Consider the following 27,661-nt stretch of genomic DNA (forward strand, 5'->3'; position numbering starts at 1 on the left):
CTTTGGATGATAGTGAATTCTATTTTCATTTTACTGTTAGTTCAGAGGAGAAATTTGCAAAGCAATAACTCAGACATTTTTCTAGGTATAATTTTCTTGTTAGTGTTTCCTTTCTTTCTCTTTCTCTTTTTTTTTTTTTTTTTTTTTTTTTTTTTTTTTGTTGCCAGTCTTGGGGCTTGCACTGAGGGCCTGGGCAGTGTCCTTGGGCTTTCTCAAAGATAGCACTCTACCACTTGAGCCACAGCACCATTTCTGCTTTTTTTCTATATATGGGGTACTGAGGAATTGAACCTGGATCTTTGTGCATGCTAGGCAAGCACTCTTACCACTAGGCCAAACTCCCTGGCCCTTGTTAGTGTTTTTTGAGATAATTTACTTACCAAGAAAATGTTGGTAAAGTCCATTAATTACTTGCTTACCAGTTAAAGTAACAACTAGTGAACAGTGGGTTATCTTTAAACATCCTTAAGATATCAGGTCAAGATAGTTTATTTTAAAAGATTAAGAAAATATACTTTAGACACAAAATCAAATTTTAGTTCCTTCTCAAATTTTAGTCCCATTTCCACATGTTGATATTACGATATCTTGTTTGAATTTGAAATGTTTAGCAGGATTCAGTAATGCATTTATGCCTAAAGTTGCAGCCACTAGGGCAGCTGAGCAATAGGACGGTGTGATCCTAGCAGTTTGAAATCCGTCCTTACAGTCTCATCTGAGAATAGGAGTGGAGAGAGGAGGGAAAAGGAAGCAAAGGGTCCGGAGTTTAGGAGAAAGGAGGGAGAGAATAAACGTTCTTTCAGAAATTCCTATATGGATAATCTCATTATTAGTATCCGTACTAGTTGTCTTCCTAGTTACCAGACTTTCAGAGTAGAAGATAAAAACCAAGTATATTTGACTCTATTCTAATTATGACAGCCTATAATTAATTACTAGTTCTCTTTAGTGTAAAACTGCACATACAATTTCATCTTTAGGTTTTTTGGGTTGTTGTTGTTGTTTTTTGGCCAGTCCTAGGGCTTGAACTCAGGGCCTGGGCACTGTCCTTGGACACTTCTTTCCTCAAGGCTAGGGCTCTGCCACTGAAGCTACAGCACCACTTTCCAGCTTTTTCTATGTATGTGGTACTGAGGAATCGAACCTGGGTCTTTGTGCATGCTAGGTAAGCACTCTACCATTAGGCCAACTCCCCCCCTACTCACACACTTTTTTTTTTTAAACTGGTTTATTGGAGATAAAAATCTCAGGACAGTCCTGCTCAATCTTGCTTTGAATCTGAGCCTTCTAAGCAGGCAAGATTTCAGGAATTAGGCTGGTGCCCTACTATGTGTGTTTTCTCATATCCCAAGTATCTCAAATGAGATAGTAGAGACTAAGAGAGAGTTTCCCATGATATAAACATTTCTTTAGACCATTGAAAAAGATAGGCAGTTACCAGAATAATTATTCGTAGTTGTTTCTTTAGTTTTTACTGACCTGGTAACTTTTGAGCCTTATGCTTTTGATTGATTTGGTTTTCTTCTGCTTTCTGATACTGAGAAAGTATCAAGTATCTCTGAAAGTATAATGTATTAAAGACTCTAAGGCTTTGCAAATAATTCTTTAGATTTAACATTCATATATTGTTAGATAGATACCTCTTCCTTTTCTTCTCCCTTTTGCCAAAAAAGCTTCTCTCTATTCTATCCATCTATCTATATCCATCCATCAATCCATCCATCCATCCTTGATGCTAACAAGTTTAATGGGGAAATTAAGGACATTGAATTTGGTAGCAAAGATAGAGTTAAGTGAGTAGGGTTGTGGTTCCAGCTAAAGAGTTGGCTTCCGCTTCCATGTGCTAATTTTAGAGGAATGGATAACCGTGAGTCATTCTTTGTGGGGAATGGCAGGGAAACAGGGAAACAATTATAGTTTTAAATCTTGATTCCTGGAAACTGATGTCCTCTGGGAATCCTCAGTGCATACTTGCATACGTCCAGCTCTACCTTGCAGTTTTCTTGGTGTAAATTGTTTATTTACTTATATCAGTGGTTTGTTGCCTTGGTGCCAAGTGAAACTTAGAATTAACTTTGTATTTCACAGTTTTTATTTCTGATCTTACTGTCATTAATACATAAACCATATATCTATAGGATTTTTTGTTGTTGGTACCAGAGATTGAACCCTGCCTTGTACTTGCTAAGGCATTCTACCACTGGAGCCACACCCCATGAAAATCAATGTATTTTTAAACTGGTGTATTTCTCTTTTGAATAGTCAGCACTATTTGTTTGTAGTTATTTTGTCATCTTTCTCTGTATGCCATCTTACCACAATACATAATTTTATGAGGACTTTCTAAAGGTTGTATATAATTCTTTAAAAACCTATAGTCAGTATTAGATAAGCCCCCTTTCTTTCTCCCCTCTCTCTCTCTCTCTCTCTCTCTCTCTCTCTCTCTCTCTCTCTCTGTCTCTCTGTCTCTCTGTCTCCTCTCTCTCTCTCTCTCTGTCTCTCTCCTCTCTCTCTCCTCTCTCTCCTCTCTCTCCTCTCTCTCCTCTCTCTCTCTCATGCATACTAGGCAGGCACTCTACCACTAGGCCAAACTGCTGGCCCCCTCTCTATTTTTCTGTGGTTATCACTACAAACTAAAACAGCAGTCGGGATGTGAATAGCTATCTTTGTTTTGACAACATTGTCATAAATGTTTGTGATTCATTTTGCAATGAATTTAAACACTTTTTTTTGTTTGAAGCAATCTTAACATCTTTCATTCTGTGATAAATTCATGGCCAGGTGAGAAGCTACGAGTCCTTGGTTACAACCAGAATGGCGAGTGGAGTGAAGTTCGCTCTAAGAATGGACAGGGTTGGGTGCCAAGCAACTATATTACCCCAGTGAACAGCCTAGAAAAACATTCCTGGTACCATGGACCTGTGTCACGCAGTGCAGCAGAGTATCTTCTCAGCAGCCTGATCAATGGCAGTTTCCTGGTGCGAGAAAGTGAGAGCAGCCCTGGGCAGCTGTCCATCTCGCTCAGGTATGAGGGGCGTGTGTATCACTACAGGATCAATACCACCACAGATGGCAAGGTAAGAGTTGCCAGTAACTACATTTAGATGTGGACTGGCTCCTATGTAGAACCAATACTCAAAGTAACTAAAGTAGAAAGTACTTTTTATGTATGACATAAAATGATTTGTAAACTTTGTGAGTTGGAGCTTGCACTTTTCAAACATTTATTAATGCTAATTAGGAATGGTAGTATATTAAGAATATGTAGGCAAGCTAGATTTGAAGGTGTGTTTATACGTTAGCTCATCAACACACAAAGGTACATTTCGTATGTTGATGTATGGCTGGAGGCATGGTTCAGTTGTTAAAGAACTAGCTAGTGAGCAAAACTGTCAGGTACCGAGTTTATGTCCTGGACTTGAACCAAAAAATGAAAAGGCCAAGAATTTGGCCTAGTGGTAGAGTGTTTGCCTAGCATGCACAAAGACCAGGGTCCAATTCGTCGGTACCACATACATTGAAAAGCTGAAAGTGGTGCTGGGGCTCATGTGATAGAGCGCTAACCTTGAGAAAAGCCCAAGGACAGTGCTCAAGCCCTGAGTGCAAGTCCCCAGGACTGGCAAAAAAAAAACAAAACACATAAAATGTATTTGAGAATTAGACTCATCTCTCATCTTTACTGGAAGGTCCACAACAGAGAATTTAGACTTCTGAAACTGGTCTGTATTGCTAATCTATGTTAGTATAAATAGATAATTCTATTACCTAGCAGTGTGCATATCAGGAAGACCAAGCACATTAGAATGGATTATTGGACTATAACTGCTGTATTTTATGAATTATAAAGCTTGAGCTTAAGTGAGGTCTTCGATTGAACATCAAGTTTCGGTTGAATTAATTTTTTTCTATTTTTCCTCTTTATACAATATTTATAGTAGTGGGAAGGTATAGATTTTAAAGCCAGCGGACCCAGTTTGTTTTTTAAGTACACAATTAAATTTCTGGCCTTAGGTAAACCTCAATTTCCCTGTCTCTTATTAAATCCCATCTTACAGGATTGTTTAGATTAAATGAATAATTTTGTAAAACACAGTACTTCTCTGTAAAGTAGGAAATAAGTAAATTGCTAGCTTTCTTTGCCTTTTAGTGCCACCATATGGATATATAGTATATTATAAAGTGGCCCAAGCAAATAGAATCAAATAATTCATAAAGGAAACATGTTAGTTTTTTGTGTCCCTCCTCTCCCCTGAGTGCTGTAGACAAATGGCACAAACAATTTAAATTAATTATTTAATTATTTTGTCAGTCGTGGGACTTGAACTCTGGGCCTGAGTGCTATCCTTGAGCTCTTCAGCTCAAGACTAGCACTCTTACCACTTGAGCCATAGTGCTGCTTCCAGTTTCTGGTGGTTCATTGGAGATAAGAGTCTCACGGACTTTTGTGCCCAAACTGGCTTTGAATCTCGATCCTCCTCGGATCTCAGTCATCTTAGTAGCTAGGATTATAGGTGTGAGCCACCAGTGCCTGGTGCATTATTTGTGGTTTTTTTTTTTTTTTTTTGCCAGTCCTGGGCTTGAGCTCAGGGCCTGAGCACTGTCCTTGGACTTTCTCAAGGCTAGAGCTCTACCACTTGAGCCTCAGCACCACTTCTGGCTTTTTTCTATGTATGTGGTACCGAGGAATCAAACCCGGGTCTTCATGCATGCTAGGCAAGCACTTTAACCACTAGGCCAAACTCCCGGCCGCATTATTTGTTTTGGTTCATGATTTCAGTTACCAGTTCAAGGTCAACTGGTTCAATTACTTTTAACCTGTGGTGGAGCAGAATACCATGGTGAGAAGTGTGGAATGCATCCCAAAGGTGGTGGAAAGGAATTTGGAATATTATATGCTCTGCAGAGGACCACCTCAGAGACTTTGTTCCTTCAGCTGGGTTCTACCAACTCAGATTTTTGCATTCTCCCTAAAAATGTTATTGGATTGTGAATCCATCAATATAATTCCCCAGTGGGTGAGAGCACTCAGTTGAATGATTAGATCCACCAGCTAGAAACCAAGCCTTCAACCCATGTGCCTTTTGGGAATACTTCATTTCTAAATCATTATATACATAACATACAGAAATAATGAGCATATATGTGAATCAGAATTCGTGTTCAGGAATTTTGATAGCAATATTATTTGTGGTAGTGCCAAAGTAGAGGCACTCAAATATCTATGAACAGGACAATGGATTCATAATTTCTAGTGTATGAATAAAATGGAATATCTTAATAGAAATGAGCATAGAGTTCTTCATATAGCATCATACTTAAAGCTGTACCCGACTAGCCACCTACTTAAAGAAATAAAATTGTATTGGAATACAGCCACAGTCATTGTTTATATATTATTTATGACTATGTTCTAGGCAGACCTGGGTAGTTGCTATGAGAGAACCTGTGGCTGCAAATTTAAAATTTTTTTTAGCCCTTTACAAAGGCATTATTGTTTGTTTTTGTTGTATATAAGCCTCATATCCAGAAAGCTGATTGGAGAAAGTGGTTGCCCAGGATATAGGGAGTTGGGGAGAATGGGAGTGGTTGCTAAGCAGTAAGGTTTTCTTTTGGGGATGATGAAAATAGGTTAGAATGAACAATAGGTTATTGAACAATTTTGTAAATATATTGAAAATGCTTGACTTTCAAATTTTATGTTTTGCGAATTGAAATAAAAAAAGTTAAATGAAAGAAAACAGACACTATGTGGCATATTATATGATATATGATTTAATGTGCATGTCCTTCAGGGAGAGATAATCCAAGGTGTTAGAAAGTCAAACAAATGGTTCCCTTTGCAGGAGGAAATAGTAGGGAAGACTTGTAAGGTGGTAGTGGTGTAAAATTCCCTTAAAAATATATATAATTTTAGGCCAAGAGGGTGGCCTAGTATGCACAAAGCCCTGGGTTCAATTCCTCAGTGCCACATACACAGAAAAAAAAAACCAGAAGTGGTGCTGTGGCTCAAGTGGTAGAGTACTAGCCTTGAGTAAAAAAAAAAAAAAAAAAAAGTTCAAGGATAATGCCTAGGCCCAGAATTGCAGCCTCAGGACTGCCCCCCCAAATATATATACATATATATAATATTAATAACATGTTATAGAGAGGGATTATTATTTCATAAGTCCGGTAGTAAGTACATTTCTTTTTTTTTTTTTTTTTGCCAGTCCTGGGCTTGGGCTCAGGGCTTGAGCACTGTCCTTGGGCTTTCTCAAGGCTAGAGCTCTACCACTTGAGCCTCAGCACCACTTCCGGCTTTTTGCTATGTATGTGGGGTACAGAGGAATTGAACCCGGGTCTTCGTGCATGCTAGGCAAGCACTCTACCACTAGGCCAAACTCCCGGCCCCGTAAGTACATTTCTTTTTGGACAATGTCATCTCTTCCCTTGTTTTCCCTCAGTTTCCCCCACAAATTGCTTAGTTCATTTTCCATGTAGTATCTACTGGGTATTATGCCTCCATTTGTTCATCCTTCCTTCCTCCATTTCTGCTCTCCTCCCTGCCCCAGCCCCACGAAAAGACAGAAAAAAGAGCAAACATAGTGCCTGTAAAATTCTTGCATGTTGATCATATTTACGTGGGAGAGTTTATTCTGTAGAAATAATGAATTCTTCTTTTATGGAGTCTGTACTTTTTTTTTCTTAACATGTAATAAAACCAATAATTTCTTGAAAAATAGCCCAGGTGTAGCAGAGATGTAACATGACCTTTAGGAGATTGGGACAGGAAGATCATGAGTTTGGGGCATAAATGCCTTCCTAACTTTCCAAAAATCAAAATCACTTTATTAATTTATATTTTTCTTTTGCAAGGTTCTAGGGTAATATTTATTAACTTTCTTTTGTCTTTGGCAGTTGCTAGACACTTGGTCTGCTAGTTGAGTCACATTCCAGCCCTTTTGGGTGTTTGTTTGCTTGTTTATTATGCTAGTATGGGGGCCTGAGCTCAGGGATTTGCACTGTTTGCTTGCTCTAGGCTAACACTATGTCACCTGAGTTACGTTTTCAATCCAATGTGGTTATTTTTTTTTTCTTTTCTTTCCCTTATTTTTCATCTCTCACAACCTCCTTCCCTCCTAACCTTATTCCTCCTCTCTTTCCTCTCTGTTGGACTCAATATTTCATGTTCTCAGCTTACTTGAAGCTGATGCTTTTCCACTCTTAATGGCCCTTTGGTTATCTTTTGACAGTGTTTCACGTGAGCTGAACTGACTTGGCCCACTTGGAAAGGATGATAGTCATTTATCATTACACTCAGTTTTATTAGTTGAGATATGGTCTTAGGAACTTTTTGACTTGAACTCAAAGTCTGGGCACTGTCCTTGGGTTTTCTCAAGGCTAGTGCTCTTCCACTTGAGCCAAAGCACCACTTCTAGCTTTTTCTGTGTATGTGGTACCAGGCAATCAACCTTATGGCTTTGTGCATGCTAGGCAAGCACTCTACCTCTAGGCCCGACCTGTTAGGAACTTTTTGCCTAGGCTGACCTTGAACTTCAGTCCTCACTAACTTGCCTCTTGTGTTGCTAATATTGTAGGTATAGCAACTGCCCATCTTAGGACATTTCACTTATTGTCTATATGTGAGTTCTACAGTCTTTACATTGTCACCATTGTTGAAAAAGGATCTTGCTTTGTATCACAGAGTGGCCTCAAGCTCAAAATCCTCCTTCGTCACCTCTCGAGTTCTGGCAGTTAAAAATGTGCACCACTATGCTTGTCTGGATTCTATAGTCTTGTTACTCAGAAATTCCATGAAAAATAATTAGCTTGATGATGCGTTTTTACCCCAAAACATAGTTAATTTAGCGAGAGGAGACTAGGGAGTTTAAGCTTAACGACATTGTTTCCCCTTACTCTTATCATTAACTCTTTTATTTGCCTCAGCTAGGATAATCTGTCTTTGTATTTCCAGGCTAATATTAAAAAATATTTCTCCTGGGCTACAGTGACTCACATCTAACTACTCAAGAGGCTGAGATCTGAGGATTCGTTTTTGAATCTGGCCCTGCCAGGAAAGTTCATAAGACTCTTAACCTCCACTTATCCATCAAACAATAAAAAGCCAGAAGTGGAACTGTGGCTTAAGTGGTAGAACACTAGCCTTGGGCAAAAAAGCTCAGGGACATTGCTTTGCCTCTGAGGTCAAGCCCTAGGACTTGTACTTCTCCCCCTGACAAAAAAGCTACTAATCTCTTTTCAAATTATTTTTTCTCCTTTTTCCCTCAGGTATATGTGACTGCTGAGAGCCGCTTTAACACCTTGGCAGAGCTTGTTCACCACCATTCTACAGTGGCTGATGGGCTAGTGACAACGTTACATTATCCAGCACCCAAGTGTAATAAGCCAACAGTCTATGGTGTGTCCCCCATCCATGACAAATGGGAAATGGAACGAACAGATATCACTATGAAGCACAAACTTGGAGGTGGTCAGTATGGAGAGGTTTATGTTGGTGTCTGGAAGAAATACAGCCTTACAGTTGCTGTGAAAACATTAAAGGTGGGTTGCTAAGAATTACAGTTTGCAGGCATCTTTTGTGTATGTGTGATGAATCACTTGGAAATAACAGCATACCCTTCTTTAACTTTGGAACTCTTCCACCCACTAGTGCCAAACACTTCTACAAATTGTGGTGATTAACTGTAGTGCCATTGCTGACAATACAGGGACAGATTATTCACTGCAGTGCAGTGAATCAGTCTCTCCCACATGTGGGAGAGATTGTTTTTTAGTAGCTGTTGATGTACATTTTAGTAGGAGTTTAGAAGAAAATTGTAAGTTAGTAAAGCAAATCAAGCTGCTTCAAGAAGGACTCTTGCTAAACTCTTGCTAATTCTTCATGCATTATCTAAGAATCATAAGGTTTCTTATTCTATTCTTTCTCCCTTATATGCAATTAGATCCCACACACCCTCCTTTTTGGGGAGTTTGTGGTGGTTTTGGGGGACATTATACTAAGAAGCCCAGACTAGACTTGAATTTCTAATCTGCATGCTCTGGCCTCCAAAATGGCTTCATCACTTCTATTGTAAAATCCACAGAAATCTTTTTCCAGATGCTATCCTTTCTCTTCTTTAAACATTACACTATAAAAATTATAGGGCAATGTAGCATTCAGTTCTTTGAAGATTGTCATTGTTTCTGAAGCCCTGCACATCCCTCACACTGGGTTATTATTCTTCAGTTGTGAGTAGTGGTCAGTTCTGTGTATTAAGTATATCCTACATGTGATGCTGTGTGTGAGCTTGCAACATTCTTTGATCCTTCAGAAATATTGGTCAAAGAAAGAAGATAAAGCTATAAATAGCCTAACTACTATATTTCTTTATTCAAATATTAAAATATCATTATGAGTAAACTGTCAGAAAACTGAATTATCCATGCCTCAGTTGATTACAGGATATAATTGTTATCTAGCTCTATTAATTTTTACTCCAATTTCTAATATCATTCAAGAACATTATTCTTACTTGAATTTCTATAAAACATATTAGATTGTAATAAGCTTTCTTAAATTAACATACTAATATCTCCAAAAGCTATTCCCTTTTTTTAATGTATTTTTTATTGTAATTAATAGAAGGGTTACATGATATTTGCCAGATAAATGGTGCCTTAATTCCAACACATTGATACCTTTTCACATGTCATGGTCCCCATTTCCCTTCCCCCCTCCAAGCTATTCCTTTTATTCTTTGAAACTGAAGATGTGTGAGTTGACTCTATAGATGGAAGTTTGTCACCTATTTTTTTTTTTTTCTTTCCTGCTTCTCTGTTTTTAGGAAGACACCATGGAAGTAGAGGAATTTCTGAAAGAAGCTGCAGTGATGAAGGAAATCAAACATCCTAATCTGGTACAACTATTAGGTGAGAAAACAGATTTCCTTCCTCAGATGTTAGCAATGTCCCCCAATCCCTTGTTGCCTTTAATTGCTTTACACACACACACACACACACACACACACACACACACACAGCGCGCTCGCATGCGCAAGTGCACGAACATCGGGTGCAGTGACTCACGCTTGTAGTCCTAGCTATTCAAGAGGCTGAGATCTGAGGATCCTGGTCCAAACCAGCCCAGGCACTAAAGTCTGTGAGACTCTTATCTCCAATTAACCACCAGAAAACTAGAAGTGGTGCTGTGGCTCAAGGGGTAGGGCAGCAGCCTTGAGCTGAAGAGCTCAGGGCCAGCACCTGGAGTTCACATTCCACGACCAACCCCAGAGAGTTGTGGGGGGCGGGAGAGGAGAGAGAGGGGAGGGGAGGGGGAACAATTTTTAATTTCTTTTTGACATTACTAGAATTTGAGATCTGGGGAAGTACTCCACCACTTGAACTGTGACCCTTGTGCTTCTTGTGCTTCAAATTCTTTTTTTGAATCACTGTTGGAAACTAAGTGAATTTACTTTTATAGATTATTACAATAAGCTCTCGGAGATACAGATTAGTAGTAATGTGTTGTTATCATGTATGAGTCCTCATGTTCATCTCTTAGCACCACATATAGAAAATACCATACAGGAGCCGGGAGTTTGGCCTAGTGGTTAAAGTGCTTGCCTAGCATGCATGAAGACCCAGGTTCAATTCCTCGGTACCACATACATAGAAAAAAAGCCAGGAGTGGTGCTGAGGCTCAAGTGATAGAGCTCTAGCCTTGAGAAAGTCCAAGGACAGTGCTCAGGCCCTGAGCTCAAGCCCAGGACTGGCAAAAAAAAAAAGAAAAGAAAAGAAAAAAGAAAATACCATACAATTAAAACCATTATTTTTTTTTTTCTCTTGTTGGTTGTGGGACTTGAACTTTGGGCCTGGCCATTGGCCCTGAACTGTTCAGCTCAAGGCTACCACCCTACCCTTTGAGCCACAGCATAACTTTGGTTTTCCTAGTGGTTGAAGATGAGTCTCATGGACTTTAGTGCCCAGGCTAGCTTTGAACCTCGATCCTCAGATCTCAGCCTCCTGAGTAGCTGGGTAAATTACAGGCCTGAGCCACCACATGCAGCTTGAAACCATTATTTTCATCACTAGGTTCTGTGTTTAAAACAAAATGATAGTAGCTTGAGCTGATTTCAATATGTATCAAGCTTGGGCACCTTATGGGTACCACAGAGTCTAAGTTCAGAACAATTTGACAAGGTACTATAGCAAGAACTTTTTTTTTTTTCTTTGTGGGTCATGGTGCTTGAACTTGTCCTGGGCATTGTCCCTGAGCTCTTCAGTTCAAGGCTACCGCCGTACCCCTGAGCCCCAGCCCCACTTCCCATAGTCTAGTGATTAATTAGAGATAAAAGTCTGGTAGGTACCTTAGTGCCCTGTGCTGGCTTTTAACTGCGATCCTCAGATCCCGGCCTCCTGAATAGCTAGGATTATAGGCATGAGCTACCATACCTGGCTATAGAACTGTTCTCTTAATAGTCAACTTACGTTTTGCTATGTTAATTGCAGAAAATGTGATGATAGACTAGAAAGGATTACTGCCAAAACAGACCCAACTACTTTTGAATTATTGTTGGCCTGAATGAATATATTTTTAAATCATTCTAAAAATCAGTTTATCTTATTTTTTGTTGTTGTTTATTTGTACTAAAGAACTGAACCCATCGGCCAGGAGTTTGGCCTAGTGGTTAAAGTGCTTGCTTAGCATGCATGAAGACCCAGGTTTGATTCCTCAGTACCACATACATAGAAAAAAGCCGGAAGTGGTGCTGAAGCTCAAGTGGTAGAGCTCTAGCCTTGAGAAAGTCCAAGGACAGTGCTCAGGCCCTGAGCTCAAGCCCAGGACTGCAAAAAAAAAAAAAAAAAGAACTGAACCCAGGGCCTCATGCATGCTAGGCTACCACTGTACTACATTCCCAATCCTGAATATATTTCTAAAAAAGAAGTTTTATCCTTCATCTGTCAGGTGTATGCACCTTGGAACCACCATTTTACATTGTGACTGAATACATGCCATATGGGAATCTGCTTGATTATCTTCGAGAATGCAACCGAGAAGAGGTGACTGCAGTTGTACTTCTTTACATGGCCACTCAGATTTCTTCTGCAATGGAGTATTTAGAGAAGAAGAATTTCATCCATCGGTATGTAAAACCTGATTATTGCCTGAGACTAATCAGGAAGGCGTTTTGCTTGATACGATGATAAAAGAAAATAAACTTACCAGGTGATTTAAAGAAAGTTGTTCTCTCTTTCACAAGACCTGTTATGTCATCTCCATCTGTTGTGTTTTCTTTAAAATCTGTCTTGTCAAAACAGGTATCTCTCTTTTGGCCATTATATCCACTATTTGGCCATTATATCCACTATGCTATTGCTTCCTCTAGTGGCTGGTTTTTAAAAACATCATCTGTCTTAGACGAGTATTTAAAGCTTTCTAGAAAAAAAAACAAAAAAACAGGGGCTGGGAGTTTTGTCTAGTGGTAGAGTGAGCCTAGCATGCACGAAGACCCGGATTTGATTCCTCGGTACCACATACATAGAAAAAAAAAAAGCTGGAAGTTGTTGCTATGGCTCAAGTAGCCTTGAGAAAAGTCCAAGGACAGTGCTCAGACCCTGAGTTTAAGCCCTATACCTACCCCCCCCCAAATCAGTCCACTCTAATAACCTATGTTGATATAAAGATATTCATTTTATAAAACTCCTTATTTAGTATTATTAACTGACTCTTGATAAATACTGCATAAGTGATAATTTTTAAATTAGTCTTCCTATCACATTAGTGATTATCATAAAATACTTCTACATTGGCTAGTGCTCTCTTACCAACTCTGCTTCTAGCACAAGGAATCAATAACAAAGCAAGCATTCATGGCCACTTTTCTCACTGTCTGAATTGGTCCTATTTCTCACAGAGATCTTGCAGCACGTAACTGCCTAGTGGGAGAAAACCATGTGGTTAAAGTAGCTGACTTTGGCTTAAGTAGACTGATGACTGGAGATACCTATACTGCTCATGCTGGAGCCAAATTTCCAATTAAGTGGACAGCACCAGAGAGTCTTGCTTATAATACCTTCTCAATTAAATCAGACGTCTGGGGTAAGGTTGGCATGTTTTCCTTGATATGTTATTTTTTTCATAACTAATTTCAGTTCTTCAAAGAACCTGCCTGTCTCCTTCCCTTATTCCTCCCTTTTTTTCTCCCCCCTCCTCGTGTGGTACCTGTACTGATTGATCTGAGGGCCTCAGGCTCTTACTTGACTTGCATGCTCACAGCTAATCTTCTATCACTTGAGCATGCCTTTAGTTGGCATGTTGCTGGTTAATCCTACACAGCATCTCTTATTTTTGCCCAGGCTGTCTTTGAACCTCAGCCCTTTGATCTCAGACTCCTGTGTTGCTAGGCTTATTCATATGAGCCATTAGTGTGTAGCTTAGAGCTTCCCTTTTATATGATACTGAGATGTATAGATGTCTTCTCCCCACCCCCCCACCCCAGAACACATGTCTATAACCCTAGCATTTTATAGACTTTTACAGATTGAGGCAGGATACTTGCGAGTTTAAGGCCATCCTTAGGGTACATAGCAAAACAGTCTCAAAAAATTAAGGGATGCAGTTCAATGAAAGTACTTGCCTAGCATACAGAATGACCTGCATTAAAGAGAGGGGGGGAGAGGGAGGGAAAACGAATATAAGCAAACTACTAGAGCTCAGTGGAAGAGTGTATTTCTCTACTTCTGTTTCATAAGCTGAGCTGTAAAGATTGCTTAAGCCCAGGAGTTTGAAACTGACCAGAGCAACATTGTGAGAGCCTCCCTGCCCTTTTCCCCTATCAAGAAAAGTAAACAAGTAATACCTTCAAAGACATTATAATGTACACCTCACATTGCTTTACAGTTTTAATAATATTTTGTCAAAATCTATGATAAGGTTTTTTTTTTTTCCCTTAGAATTCTACCTTGTTTCTGCTCCCCGAGGAACAGAATGACTAGGTAGGGGCCCAGTACTTTGAACAAACTGATATTTGGATTATGGGCCCATAGAAATAATTAAAGGATTCTAAGTCAATTTGTGTAAGAGAGAGAGAGAGAGAGAGAGAGAGAGAGAGAGAGAGAGAGAGAGAGAGAGAGAGAGAGTGTGTGTGTGTGTGTGTGTGTGTGTGTGTGTGTGTGTGTGTGTGTTTATATGTGTGGTCCTGTGAATAGAATTCAGGGCCTGGGCACTGTTCCTGAACTTTTAGCTCAAGGCTCTATCTATCATTTGAGCCATAACTCCACCTCTGACTTATTTTTGTGATTAATTTGAGGTAATAGTCTCAGGGACTTTCCTTACTAAACTACCTCCCTCCCTCCTTCCCTCCCTCTCTCCCCTTTCTCTCCTCTCCTCCATTTCCTCATTTCTCTTTTGGATACTACCAGAGTTGGAACTCTGGAGCCTGTGTATGTTTACTTAGCTTGCTGGTTCAGCTGGTGCTCTACCACTTGAACTACAACTGAAGTTTTTGCTGAGTACATTGAAGATGAAAGTCTAATGGATTCTTCTGTTTCAGCTGCTTTTGAACTTTATTCCTTTTTAGCTTTCAGATTTCAGTAAGGAGGATTATAGGAATGAACCACTGATAATAGCTGTGATTGCTTTTCTGTTTCCTTTTTCTTTCTTTTGTGCCAGTCCTAGGGCTTGAGCTCAGAGCCTGAGCACTGACTTTCTCAAGGCGAAACCTCTACCACTTGAACCACAGCATCACTTCCGGCTTTTTAAAAAAAGTGTGTGTGGTACCAAGGAATCGAACCAGAGTCTTTGTGCATACTTAGGCAAGCACTCTACTACTAGGCCAAACTCCTGGCCCTGCTCTTCTTTTCTTTTTCTTTTAATGAGTTATGGGCCTTGAACTCTGGGCCTGGGCACTGTCCCTGGGCTCTTCAGCTCATGGCCACTGCCCCACCACTTGAGCCACAGCACCACTTTCCAGTTTTCTAGCGTTTCATTGGAGATAAGGGTCTCATGTTCTTTAATGCCTGAGCTGGCTTTGAACTGAGATCCTCATATCTCAGCCTCCTGAGTAGCTAGGATTACAGGCGTGGGCCACCATGCCTGGCTTTTACTAGCTCTTTTTACAATCATGGAGCTCATGAAGTAGATCAAAGATCATTCTGGGCTAGATGTATGTATGGTTCATAGCCTAACAAGTATGAGGCTCTCAGATCAAACTGCTATAGTTTTCAAAACAAAATTACACCTGGATGCCATTGGCTCACACCTGTAATCCTAGGTACTCAGGAGGCTGAGATCTGACGATCTTGATTCAAAGTAACCTGGGAACAGAAATCTGTGAGACTCTTATCCCCAGTTAACCACCAGAAAACAGGAAGTGGCTGTGGCTCAAGTGGTAGATTGCTAGCCTTGAGCTAAAGAGCTTCAGGACGGTGTCCAGGCCCCATACTTTTTACATTGGTCATAATTTATTGTCCCACATTGTAGTAAAGAAAGCCTAAATAAAAGTGGGAAGTTTAAATTTTTTTTCTGCAGTATTCCTGTAGCAGGAACCTTACCAGTCATATACAGGCCGATACAGGCTATATGAATTTTGTAACAATTTATGACAATGACTCAGAATGATATAAGCTAGCTTTTTTATGACTATTCTTTTCTGTAGCTTTTGGTGTACTGTTGTGGGAAATCGCTACCTATGGAATGTCACCATATCCAGGAATTGACCTGTCTCAAGTTTATGATCTACTAGAAAAAGGATATAGAATGGAGCAACCTGAGGGATGCCCCCCTAAGGTTTATGAACTTATGAGAGCATGTGAGTATTCTTTCATAGCTTAATTTTGAAGCAGTATGTTTACCACAATTGGAAATATTTTGCTAGGATTGAGTCTAGACTCATGTTTAAAGATCTTGTCATTGGTTAGCCAGCTGTCACATTTGATATACTAGTGAGTCTTATAGGAATCCTAAGAATAGTTGTCTGTGGCCCCAAATAATTGTGTAGTTATTTTTTAAAGTTGTATCTTTAGTAAGAAATTGGGTGCACAAATTATGTTAGGAAAGGAATGCTTTCAGCTACATAAAATGTTTGCTAAAGAGTATAAATGATGTATAAAAGGAACGTCAGTGATGTAAATGAAAAGATTTGGCTAATAAAGAACACAGGATATAGTAAAGTGCAGCTGCTTGTACATAAATCTATATTATCTTTTAATTTTTTTGCCAGTCTGGCCCTTGAACTCAGGGCCTGAGCACTGTCCTGGGCTTTCTTAAGGCTAGAGCTCTACCACTTGAGCCACAGCACTACCTCTGGCTTTTTTCCCCCCCTATTATGTATGTAGTACATAGGAACCCAGATCTTTGTGCATGCTAGGCAAGGACTCTACTAGTAGGCCAAACTTCCAGCCCAGTCTTTCCACTTCTTTTTTTTTTTAATATATTTTTTATTGTAATTAATAGAAGGGTTACATGATATTTGCCAGTCTTTCCACTTCTTTAAAAACAAACCCCGTCATTTTTCTCACTCATTTCTGTTCCTCTTTGTATAGAGGGAATGGCAGCCAAGATTATATAAAAGGACAGGAATGGGGGAACGGGCACTTACATGTCTGGAACTGAAGTGACTTCATTAATACCATAGTGAGCATCCATTAACTCTACATCATGATGAGTGGACTTCATTTTCTTGGGTGCCACTGGATATATAATACTAATAGAGGTCTTGATATTGTGGTATTGTGATATATAGGCTGGAAATGGAGCCCGGCTGACAGACCTTCTTTTGCTGAAACTCACCATGCTTTTGAAACCATGTTCCATGACTCCAGCATTTCTGAAGGTGAGAATCTAATGGACTTAGAATTGACTGCTAGGTGGATGGTACTTGATGATGGCAAGTAGTTTGCAAAAATAGTCCTTATACTTTCTGTCTGTTTGAAGATCATGAGTTAACTTTTTTTTTTTTTTTTTTTGGTCGGTCATGGGGCTTGAACTCTGGGCCTGGGCACTGTCCCCAAGCTCTTCAGCCCAAGGCTACCACCCTTCCCCTTGAGCCACAGCGCCACTTCCTAGTTAATTATTTTTGAAATGATTTTTTTTTTTGCCTTGTATTGGTGGTACTGCTTTTTTTGTACTTTTCACTTTTATGTTTTTAGCTTATTGAAATGAATTTTAACTTGAAATTAGTTCAGTCTCTACCTAGAGAAAATAAATAAATTTATTAGTGCTCTCTCTACCTTTTTAACACCATGGTACAGAGAAAATGGGGGGAAAAATATTCCAGCTCTCCATTTAGAAGCTCCACTTCTAAAATACTCCAACTTTTGGCTAGGTGTTTGTAGTAATTGTGTACTTGGGTGGTTATAGGTAGAAAGATCTCAATATAAGGCAAAACAAGACATACTATCTGAAAATAACTTAAGTACTTCCCCCCAGACGTCTGCTTGCTTGCTTTCCCTCCCTTTTTCCTCTCCTTCCACCTCTCCCACCCCCCTCCTTGCCTGGGCTCCCAGAGCTTCTTTTGCCTAAGACTACAGCACTCTACCACTTGAGCCACAGAACCACTTCTGGCTTTTTCTAAAAGTTTATATGGTACTGAGGAATCAAACCCAGGACTTCAATATGCTAGACAGCCACTAAGCCACATTCCTAGTTATTAAAACAATATCTGGGGATTCCCATTTCTAGAAAAATATCTGAAGAAAATCAGATTAAAAATAAAATTTAGCTACCAGAGCATAATTTCTTATATTGAAAAATAAGGGTCTGATGTGCTACATGACTATAATCCTAGCTGCTTAAAGGTAGAGACAGGAAGATCTTTTGGTTGTTGTTGTTGCCCTGTGGTTGAGCTCAAGAACTGAATATTGGCCCTGAGATTTTTTTGTTCAAGGGTAATGTTGTGCCACTTGAGCCCAAGCTCCACTTCTACCTTTTTTTCCTGGTCAATTAAAAGTAAGAGTCTCACAGATTTTCCTGCCCAGGCTGGTCTTGAACCATAATGTTCAGATCTCAGCCTACTGAGTAACTAGTATTATAAGCAAGAGCCACCAGTTCCTGGATCTTCAAGGCCAGTCTGGGCAAATTTTTGAGACCATATCTCAAAAACAAAATACAAAACATTCAGCCCAGATACCATAGAGTAGATGATTGGATCCAAAAAATGTGGACCTATGTTTTAAGGAAACTCAGTGGTACCACTTAAAAGGCCCAATTATGAGTCTTTATTGGAGAGACAGAGCCCTGTTGGTGTTGGATCAAAGACAAACACAAAAGTGCAATTTGATCATACAAAATAATACTTATAGAAATAAATGCCAGGAAATGAAAATAAGCCTTTTTTTATTTTTATTTTATTTTTTTTTTTGTGTGTGTGTGTGGGTCATGGGGCTTGAACTCTGCCTGTGCATCATTGTCCCTGAGCTCTTCAGCTCTTCGAGGTTACCACCCTACCCTTGAGCCAAGCCCCGTTTCCCATTTTCTAGAGGTTAATTGGAGATAAGAGTCTCAGGTCCTTTTGTGCCTGGGCTGGCTTTGAACCTTGATCCTCAGATCTAAGCCTCCTCTGTAGCTAGGATTACAGGTGTGAGCCACCCTGCCCTGCTCTCTTCTTTTTGTTTTATTTGTCTTTGGGGACGGTAAGGAAGGCCTGGAAATGGAGGGGCTAAGAGTGAACAATGCAGTGGTGGTATATGTAGAAAATGAGCTATACAACTTGTGGGCAAGATGGGACGGGAAAACTGGGTGAAAATGAGGGAAGGGGCGACATTACCCAAAGAGAAATGTATTCTTGACCTGACTATGTAACTGTAATCATTCTGTACATACATCACCTTTAATTTTGTTGTTGTTGCTGGTTGTAGGGCCTAGGAGCTGTCCCTCAGCTCCTTTTGCTCAAGGCTAATACTCTCTCACTTGAGCTGCAGCACCACTCCTGGTTTTCTAGTGGTTACTTGGAGAGTCTTACAGATTTTCCTGCCCTGACTGGCTTTGAACTATGATCCTCATATCTCAGCTTCCTGAGTAGCTAGGATTACAGGTGTGACCCCTTTTGTGTGTACTGCGAGTCAATTTTGCACAACTACATAAAGCTGAAGTACATGTACCCGATAACCTCTTGGTTCTCCAATGCTTACGCTAAACAGATAATGTGCATAAAGTTAAGAACCATAAAACACATAGCAGGTTCTTCTTAACAGTATCCTCCCTTGCTAAAAGCTGGAACTAGCCTACATATCTTACCAAGAGGAATTCAGATGAATTTGGCTTTATTTACACCTAGGAATACTGTCCATTCATGAGAATCCTCACTCTATGCAGTAATATGTGAGTCTATAGACATATTGTTGAGAAAAATAAGCCACATTATATACTGTAGGATTCCACTTATACATTTTATTTATTTTACTTTTTTTTGGTTTGTCCCGAGGCTTGAACTCTGGTCCTGGGCATTGTCCCTGAGCTCTTCAGCTCAAGGATACTACCCTATCCTTGGAGCCACACCCCCACTTCCCCTTTTCTGGAGATAAGTCTCAGGTACTTATAATGCTGGGACTGGCTTTGAACCACAGTCCTCAGATCTCAGCCTCCTGAGTAGCTAGGGTTATGGGTGTGAGCCACCGCACCCACAGCACCGGCCTTTGTTTACTTTTTTTTTTTTTTTTTTTTGTTAGTCCTGGGCTTGAGCTCAGGGCCTGAGCACTGTCCTTGGGTTTTCTCAACACTAGAGCTCTACCACTTGAGCCTCAGCACCACTTCCAGCTTTTTTCTATGTATGTGGTACTGAGGAATCTAACCCAGGTCTTCGTGCATGCTAGGCAAGCACTTTTACCACTAGGCCAAACTCCCAGCCCCCATTGTTCACTTTTGAGATGGTGTCTCACTATATTTACTAGGTTGGTCCTGAATTTTGTCAACTTGAAGGATTCTGTAGCCTCAGTCTCCTGTCTATAAGCGTGTTCTACTATACCTGGCTGCATTTATGCATTTCTCTTTTCTAGTCTCTATTGCTTTTCTGAAGAGAAAAATTCTCTTTCTCTGCCATAAAATTACCTTTATTGATCCTTTGTGGTTTTAACAGAGGTAGCTGAGGAGCTGGGGAGAGCTGCCTCCTCGTCATCTGTTGTTCCATACCTGCCCAGATTACCTATACTTCCTTCTAAGACACGAACACTGAAGAAACAGGCGGAGAACAAGGAGAACATTGAAGGGTCCCAAGATGCTACAGAAGAGCCTGTTTCCAGTTCAGCACCAGGTAGCATCAGAGTAGAAACTGCCTTGGTTAAAGAGCCTTGTGGCTTGATGCTGTTGTGCCTGTTTTCATGTGCTTTTTTGTGTAAGGACAGCAAGGCGGCTCTGGTTTTTGGTCTTTCATTACTAGTTCTGGAAGCCTAACATACAGTCTGTCATTTCTTTTTTTTTTTTCTTTTTACAGTTCTGTCATTTCTTAAGCTCTTGACTTCCACATAGATCTCATGCTGCCAATTCGCAGCATGGGGAGGGGGGGAGAGCGGGGAGGGAAAAGACTCCTTTACTAAGCCTTATACATAATGCCAGGCTTATTTACTTTAAGAGAAAAGGTGAATACTGGGGTGTGATAAATAACAGGTTATTTCTCCCCATCTATATCTACATCATATTTAGAATACTAATCACTGTGAAATGATAGTGTGTTAATTTCTTCGGAATAATGACAGCACCTGACAATAAATACTGACAGTTCTTTTATAAGGGAGCCCTGGTTTCAATTCTTGTCTTTTACATTATTGATTGTGTTTCTCATCAGGGTTCATTAGAAGTGCACAGGCCTCTTGTGGGTCCCCAGCACTGCCTCGAAAGCAAAGAGACAAATCACCCAGTAGCCTCTTGGAAGATGCCAAAGAGACCTGCTTCACCAGGGATAGGAAGGGGGGCTTCTTCAGCTCCTTCATGAAGAAGAGAAACGCTCCCACACCCCCTAAACGCAGCAGCTCCTTTCGAGAAATGGAGAATCAGCCCCACAAGAAATACGAACTCACGGGTAACTTCTCATCTGTTGCTTCTCTGCAGCATGCTGATGGGTTCTCTTTCACTCCTGCCCAGCAAGAGGCGAATCTAGTGCCACCCAAATGTTATGGGGGGAGCTTTGCACAGAGGAATCTCAGTAATGATGACAATGGAGGGGGTGGGTGGTCTGGCATCACAGGCTTCTTTACGCCTCGCTTAATCAAAAAGACACTTGGCATACGAGCAGGTAAACCCTCAGCCAGTGATGACACTTCCAAGCCTTTTCCAAGGTCAAACTCTACATCTTCCATGTCCTCAGGGCTTCCAGAGCAGGACAGGATGGCAATGACCCTTCCCAGGAACTGCCAGAGGTCCAAACTGCAGCTTGAAAGGACAGTGTCCACCTCTTCTCAACCAGAAGAGACTGTGGATAGGGCCAATGACATGCTTCCAAAAAAATCAGAGGACAGTGCTGCTCCAACCAGGGAGAGACCAAAAGCCAAACTATTGCCCAGAGGAGCCACAGCCCTTCCTCTGAGAGCTCCCTCTGGGGATCCAGCCATTACAGAGAAGGATTCTTCAGGGGTGGGGGTGGCTGGAGTAGCAACTGCCCCCAAGAGTAAGGAGAAGAATGGTGGTTCGCGACTTGGGGTGGCTGGAGTCCCTGAGGATGGAGAGCAGCCAGGTTGGTCTTCTCCAGCCAAGACTGCATCTGTCCTCCCAACCACTCACAACCACAAAGTGCCAGTCCTGATCTCACCCACTCTGAAACACACTCCAGCTGATGTGCAGCTCATTGGCACAGACTCTCAGGGGAATAAATTCAAGCTCCTATCTGAGCATCAGGTTGCATCCTCTGGAGACAAGGACCGACCCCGACGGGTAAAGCCAAAGTGTGCCCCACCTCCACCACCAGTGATGAGACTACTGCAGCATCCATCCGTATGTGCAGACCCTGCAGAAGAGCTACCTGCCCCGACTATAGGACAGCCCACTTCAGAAACCCAGGAAGGAGGGAAAAAGGCAGCTGCAGGAGCTGTGCCCAGCAGTGGGAAACCTGTGAGGCCAGCGATGCCTCCACCTCAAGTGCCTCTGCCCACACCTTCCATCTCGCCAGCCAAAATAGCCAATGGAACAGCAGGTACTAAGGTAGCTCTGAGAAAAACCAAACAGACTTCTGAGAAAATCTCAGCAGATAAAATCAGTAAAGAGGCCCTGCTGGAATGTGCTGACCTACTGTCCAGTGCGATTACGGAACCTGTACCTAATAGCCAACTGGTAGACACTGGACACCAGCTGTTGGACTACTGCTCAGGCTATGTGGACTGCATTCCTCAGACTCGCAACAAATTTGCCTTCCGAGAGGCTGTGAGCAAACTGGAACTCAGTCTGCAGGAGCTGCAGGTTTCTTCAGCAGTTGCTGGTGTACCTGGGGCAAACCCTGTTCTTAATAACTTATTGTCATGTGTACAGGAAATCAGTGATGTGGTGCAAAGGTAGCCACTGTTAGTATAATAGGAGATGCACACATTTCTGAGAGTGAGGGACTTGTTTCCCTTTTGACCTTGTTTTCAAAAACATGAGAGACTGATACTTGAGTGTGTTTGTGTGAAGTACCTCAGATCCCTGGGTTCTCATGTTTACAGGTTCATCTCAAAAAAAAAAAAGAAATCACAAAAGGCAAGCCACATAAGTATGAGAATGGTAAATTCAGTAAAGGCGAGACAGTAGTGGAAAAGGTTGGAAACTGCACTGGAAAATCAGGGAACTTGTTATCTGTCAAAAAATGAAACCTAGCCCTTTCCTGCATGAAAGACTGAACAGGCTAGTCTGGCTGCACCCAGTCAGGCACTGCTCTGGGCTCTGGTAGTATAATTGTGCTCCAAGACTCTTAACAATTTTGGAGGACAGAAGAAAAGAAGTGTACATGAGAAGTTCTATTCCAGATTGTTGGAGGTGGCTTTTGGCCTTACTTCCACAAGTCACTGCTGCTTGTAGTAAGAACTGCAAATCAGATTACAAGAGAACAAAACAAGGAAACATAGCCCTATCTTTTTATTCCTATCCTGATTTCCATTGTTGCATTAGTCAGTACAGGAAGGCAAGAATGCTGAAAAATTTAGTGAGGGAGGTTAAACTCACCTCCAAAAATCTTACATTAAAAGCAGTCATTTTCCCCAGTCTCTAGTGTGTTGTTTACTATGGACCAGAATCGACTTTCTGCTTTGTTGGTGACTATCAGTAAACTTTGCAAGTAACGGTCTATTTAATAGTTATTCTCTGTCCCTTGCTAGGCAAGCTGTCTTCCTTTATTTATACCTACAGCATTCAGGGCATTAACCAATATTGAATTTGAAAATATTGTCCACCACAGGTGTTCACAGGGAAGCCTTTTCTGATGCAGCACCCTTGCACACTGGTAAATAGGGCAGGGACATGAGCTGATTTGTATTTAACTAAGATCCAGCTAAGCCAAGAGGCTTGCAATTGAAAAAGAAGCTAGGTCATCCAAAATGGCTTTTTCTTCTGTACCTTTATTTTCCCTTCTCACCTTAAGCCCAACCTAGTGGACCTAGGGAAAGATATTATCTCACATATATTATCTCACATGCTCTTCTCTGATGACCTATTTGTCCCACCCTGGTCATTATGCTTGTTTCTGTCATCCATATTGGGAATATTAATTATTTTGTCATTTCACTTGAATTTAATTACAGAGTGCAGATTTGGAGGAATTTTTGGATTTTGGAGTACCACTTAGACCCTGGGAAGCCAATAACATAATCTTGAAATGTGTTTGCCCTCAAAAAATAGGCATTTCTCTTTCTTTTAAAATTATGGAAGTTCTAAGTGGGGTGGCATAAAAATGAATCAAATGGGTTAGACAATAACAATGTTCTTGCTATCAGGTTTTGCTCCAGTTTCTGCTTTTGCTTTTGATGCTTTATGATTACTACTCCCCAAGAGAACCTAATGTAAAATACTTTAATTTTTTTCTTTCTAATAATTTCAGATGCAAGATAGGGAATTCAACACTGAACAGCATGTTTTCTTCCTGGCTTTGTTATTGTTCTACTGCCAAACCACAGTCCCATCTCTTAATCTATTAAATGAAGGTAATTATTCTCAAGGGTGTTTTGCAAGTAAGTGCGTAGCTACCCCACAGAGAGCATCTCTGGAAATCTCTGTAGTTTAGTGCTGTTATAATGGATTGTTTTTTATTTTCATGGCTGAGCAGCAGATACTAATGGAATTTAGAACTGTTGAGCTTATATTGGGAATAGAATACAAAGGGTAGAACTGTAAAATAATTTGGGCATTTTTGTTAAGGGAAGAAATTCACATTTTCAGTAGAACAACAACAGTGGTTCTTACTGCTACTCCAGAAAAGGCTCAGATTAACAGAAGGACTGGGAGGAAAGGGGCAGTATTGGTCATTGGTAGATTTTGGATGATCTCCATGTGGGTTTGTTACCTACAACTATAGTATAGGCAACTAGTATGAAGCTTAGTTTCCTTATAGTAGTTTAAAAAGACTTAGGATTTAAAAATCCACCTCTTCTTTTTTTTCCTTGACATCTTCATCCTTTCTGTGTCCTTAAACTTGAACTTATTTCTTAGCAGTTATCAGCCTTTTAATGATGAGTAGGAGGAAGCTCAAATTTTACAATATTATGCTGCTTTTTTAATTTATTCCTGCCATTATGGGATGTGAGTTAAGGGATTATAATTGTTTTCAGGGTTTTTTTTTTTCTTTTCTTTTTTTTTTTTTTTTTTTTTTAAACAAGGGCTCTGTTTTTTCCTTAAGAGTTCTGAAAATAAGCCTTGGAGAAACACTGCTTACTATATTTGAGACCCTTGGTTTTCTCACCACAGGTGAGAAACAGCCAGGGCTGTTTCTTACTCAGGGCAGCACCTAATTGCTTCTTGCTTACAGTCGGTGCTCAGTAAATTCTTAAATTTAATTTTCAGCTTAACTATAAGTCATGTCATCAACCATTCACACCCCATTCATGTAATGCTTGAACTACTTAATTTCAGGGGCTGAGGGTTCGGGATTCAGGTTTAAGAGGCACTGTCAACTTGTTATTAAAGTATCATTTAGGTTGTTAGAGAAAGTGGCTTTTAGAAATTGAAAATTTAATTTTATCTGTTGTAAAAACAAAGCATAGAATAAGAGAAAAGGCTCTGTTACATCATATCAGCTAGTTTCTAACTGCTTATATCTATACCTGCATTTTGGATGCTGCAACTTGATTCTTTTCATCTACCCTTAAATAGGATTTCAGTTTAGATTTCCTGCCTTATAATTCAGTGTTTTATTTTGAGTACTTCTTGGTATTTCTTTACACAAATTACTCTCTTGGAAGGCTTTGTGTAAAGTTAGTTTCTTATTTTAAGTGGAAGCCTCCATCATTATTTCTAGAGATACAACCTTAACTGTTTTTGCTCTCATCCAGGAGCAGGTGGCACATGCCTGTAATCCTGGCTGCTCAAGAGGTTGAGATGTATGGATCAAAGGCAGCCTTAACTAGTAAAAAGTTGGAAGTGGTCGTAAGGCTGAAGTGGTAGAATGCCAGTGTGGAAGAGAGGTGGGAAAAACTGAATGAGAGCACAAAGCCCTGAATTCAGTTCATACAGACACACAGACATATTTGCTGTCTTGTAAAGAGTGTATTTTGCGCATGTTCTTATAGTGAATTGAACATGGTACCAAGCTGTGAGCTCTATTATTCACAAAGTATATACATTTTCTAATTACCTCTGTAGAGAGATTATAGTTAGTACAGGCTCTTTCCTAGCTGCATTTCTAGGTTTAAATTGGAATTTTTCTTACACAATTTAAAACTTGGTTAGTAAAACAGTTCATAGTTAATACCACATGCTGCTTTTGGTAAGGCACATTTCATAATTACTTAACTAAAAATCACAAAGATTTTGAGCTTTTAAAGATGCAGTATAGATGATGGTTTAAATTTGAGCTTTGAAGCCAGTCTAGAAGGCACATCATAATAACCTCCTGAGCCTCAGTTTCCTCAATGCAAAACAGGGATAATAAAAGTAACTACCTCAGGGTTGTTGTAAGGCTTAAATGATATAGTGTTTTTAATATGCTTAGCTAAAGTGCCTGGCATAAAGTGAGCACTCCATAAATGTTAACTACTGTTATTTACACATAATCCAGGACTGCAGCAGTATCATTCCTTAGGGTTTTGTTTTGAAGAAGAACAAATTAGCCCCACTCCACGTCAGAATTCCCAGTGGAGTGAGGTCTCAGTCATTGTGTTGTCCAAGAATCTCTTCAGGTGTTTCAGACTCCCATCACTGAAAATTGTCAATGCCCTTTGCTTTATAGTCTAGGAAACTAGAGGAGAGGATAGTTAAGTTACTTGCCCATGATCTCAAAACAGTAGCAGATTCCAGGTTAGTATTCAGTCTGACTTTTGGTTAGGAGATCTTTCTACCATATCTTGTACCTTGTGAGACACTGCTAAGAAGTAACTCTTGCTAAACAGACAATCAGCCCTCTCTGGTGCACATTCTCTAAAGCACATATGCTCTGACTTGGGAGCTTAAATGTTTATTGAGTAACAGTAATATTAACAATGCAAACATCTAGCAAAACCAGTCATTTAAAGATTATCTGAGCTTTTTCTCTTAGCCCTCCTCAGCAACAGCAATCTGCACAATTGTGCTAAGGAATATCAGCTACCAGCCTAGTTTTAGAGGCCTGGTTTTAAAATTATAGTCCTACATTCCTTTTTCATAAATGAAAAGATTCAGTACCTTAGTGGTTATTAATATATATATATATGAAAGCACTTTGAGAAAGTATCAAATATAAGTATAAAATTGTATTATCAATATCTGGATAGAAGATAAATCATTTGATTGGATGCTGATTGACTTAAAGACCCACCTGCGTTAGGGACATACAGAATCTATAAAGAACCACCTCTATACTTTATTTGATTTGTAAGTGTGAAAGTGCTGTGAATATGTACAAATATAGCAAATGTTGAACCAAAGTTACAGCTCCAAGCTGAATAACCTCAAAAAAAATTGGAACCAATGTATTGGTTTTATTCTTACCTTTAAAAGTAATATATCACACCTGTAATTACAGCACTTGGGAGGTTGAGGCAAGTGGATCATAAATTTGAGGCCAGCATGTGCTACATAGAAAGACCATGTATTTAGAAAAGAAAGAAGTAAGGTGTACTCTATAAAAGTACAGAGTTCCAGGGGTTCTAAGGAATAGGGTCCTTAGGAGTCTCTTAATCTTGGAGATTTTCATACTTCATGTTCCGCTATTAATTAGCATCTTCCATGTCGTAGGCACAGACTCCTCACCCATCATGTTGACAGTGGTTTTTAACCTATGTCCTGCATGGTCTCATGGGTTGTTTTGTTTTCTGTGATGGTGGGGAACTAGGTGGCCATAGAACCATTTCCCTTGAGGAATTACTTTCTTAGTTTCCTACTAGTTATAAATGACACACATTATCTTTTTTTTTTTTCTATACGGAATAGCTGGACTTAATTCACCTATCCCATTATTAAAATCTTCACAGGAAATTTCAGTAGTGGCTATTTTTTATTTTTTAGATACACTTCTCCCTGATCTCTCCCTCCTTTCCACTTCTGCTTTTGATGTCCTTATTATTAGGCTCTTCTCACTTCCCACTGCCAGGAGTTCAGATT

The 27,661-nt window shown here is 40.1% G+C and overlaps 1 protein-coding gene across 5 annotated transcripts in view; it reads left to right on the plus strand.

Annotated features, from left to right (window-relative positions):
• The window catches only part of Abl2 (ABL proto-oncogene 2, non-receptor tyrosine kinase), an 82,721-nt gene extending 55,762 nt beyond the window's left edge, over positions 1-26,959 (plus strand). For 3 of the 5 annotated variants that reach the window (XM_090340341.1, XM_090340346.1, XM_090340344.1), the window contains exons 4-12: positions 2,782-3,077; positions 8,269-8,541; positions 9,825-9,909; positions 11,945-12,122; positions 12,894-13,078; positions 15,636-15,788; positions 16,722-16,811; positions 20,052-20,225; positions 20,757-26,959. In XM_090340341.1, the coding sequence (XP_090196467.1) occupies positions 2,782-3,077; positions 8,269-8,541; positions 9,825-9,909; positions 11,945-12,122; positions 12,894-13,078; positions 15,636-15,788; positions 16,722-16,811; positions 20,052-20,225; positions 20,757-22,456 (3,134 nt within the window). In that variant the 3' untranslated portion in view covers positions 22,457-26,959. The remainder of the gene's footprint in view (positions 1-2,781; positions 3,078-8,268; positions 8,542-9,824; positions 9,910-11,944; positions 12,123-12,893; positions 13,079-15,635; positions 15,789-16,721; positions 16,812-20,051; positions 20,226-20,756) is intronic. The other 2 variants (XM_090340342.1, XM_090340343.1) reach the window with 1 other exon arrangement.
• The last annotated feature ends 702 nt before the right edge of the window (positions 26,960-27,661 follow it).

This window comes from Megascapheus bottae, chromosome 10, assembly GCF_031878675.1.
Source record: "Megascapheus bottae isolate mThoBot1 chromosome 10, mThoBot2.hap1, whole genome shotgun sequence".
NCBI lineage: Eukaryota > Metazoa > Chordata > Mammalia > Rodentia > Geomyidae > Megascapheus > Megascapheus bottae.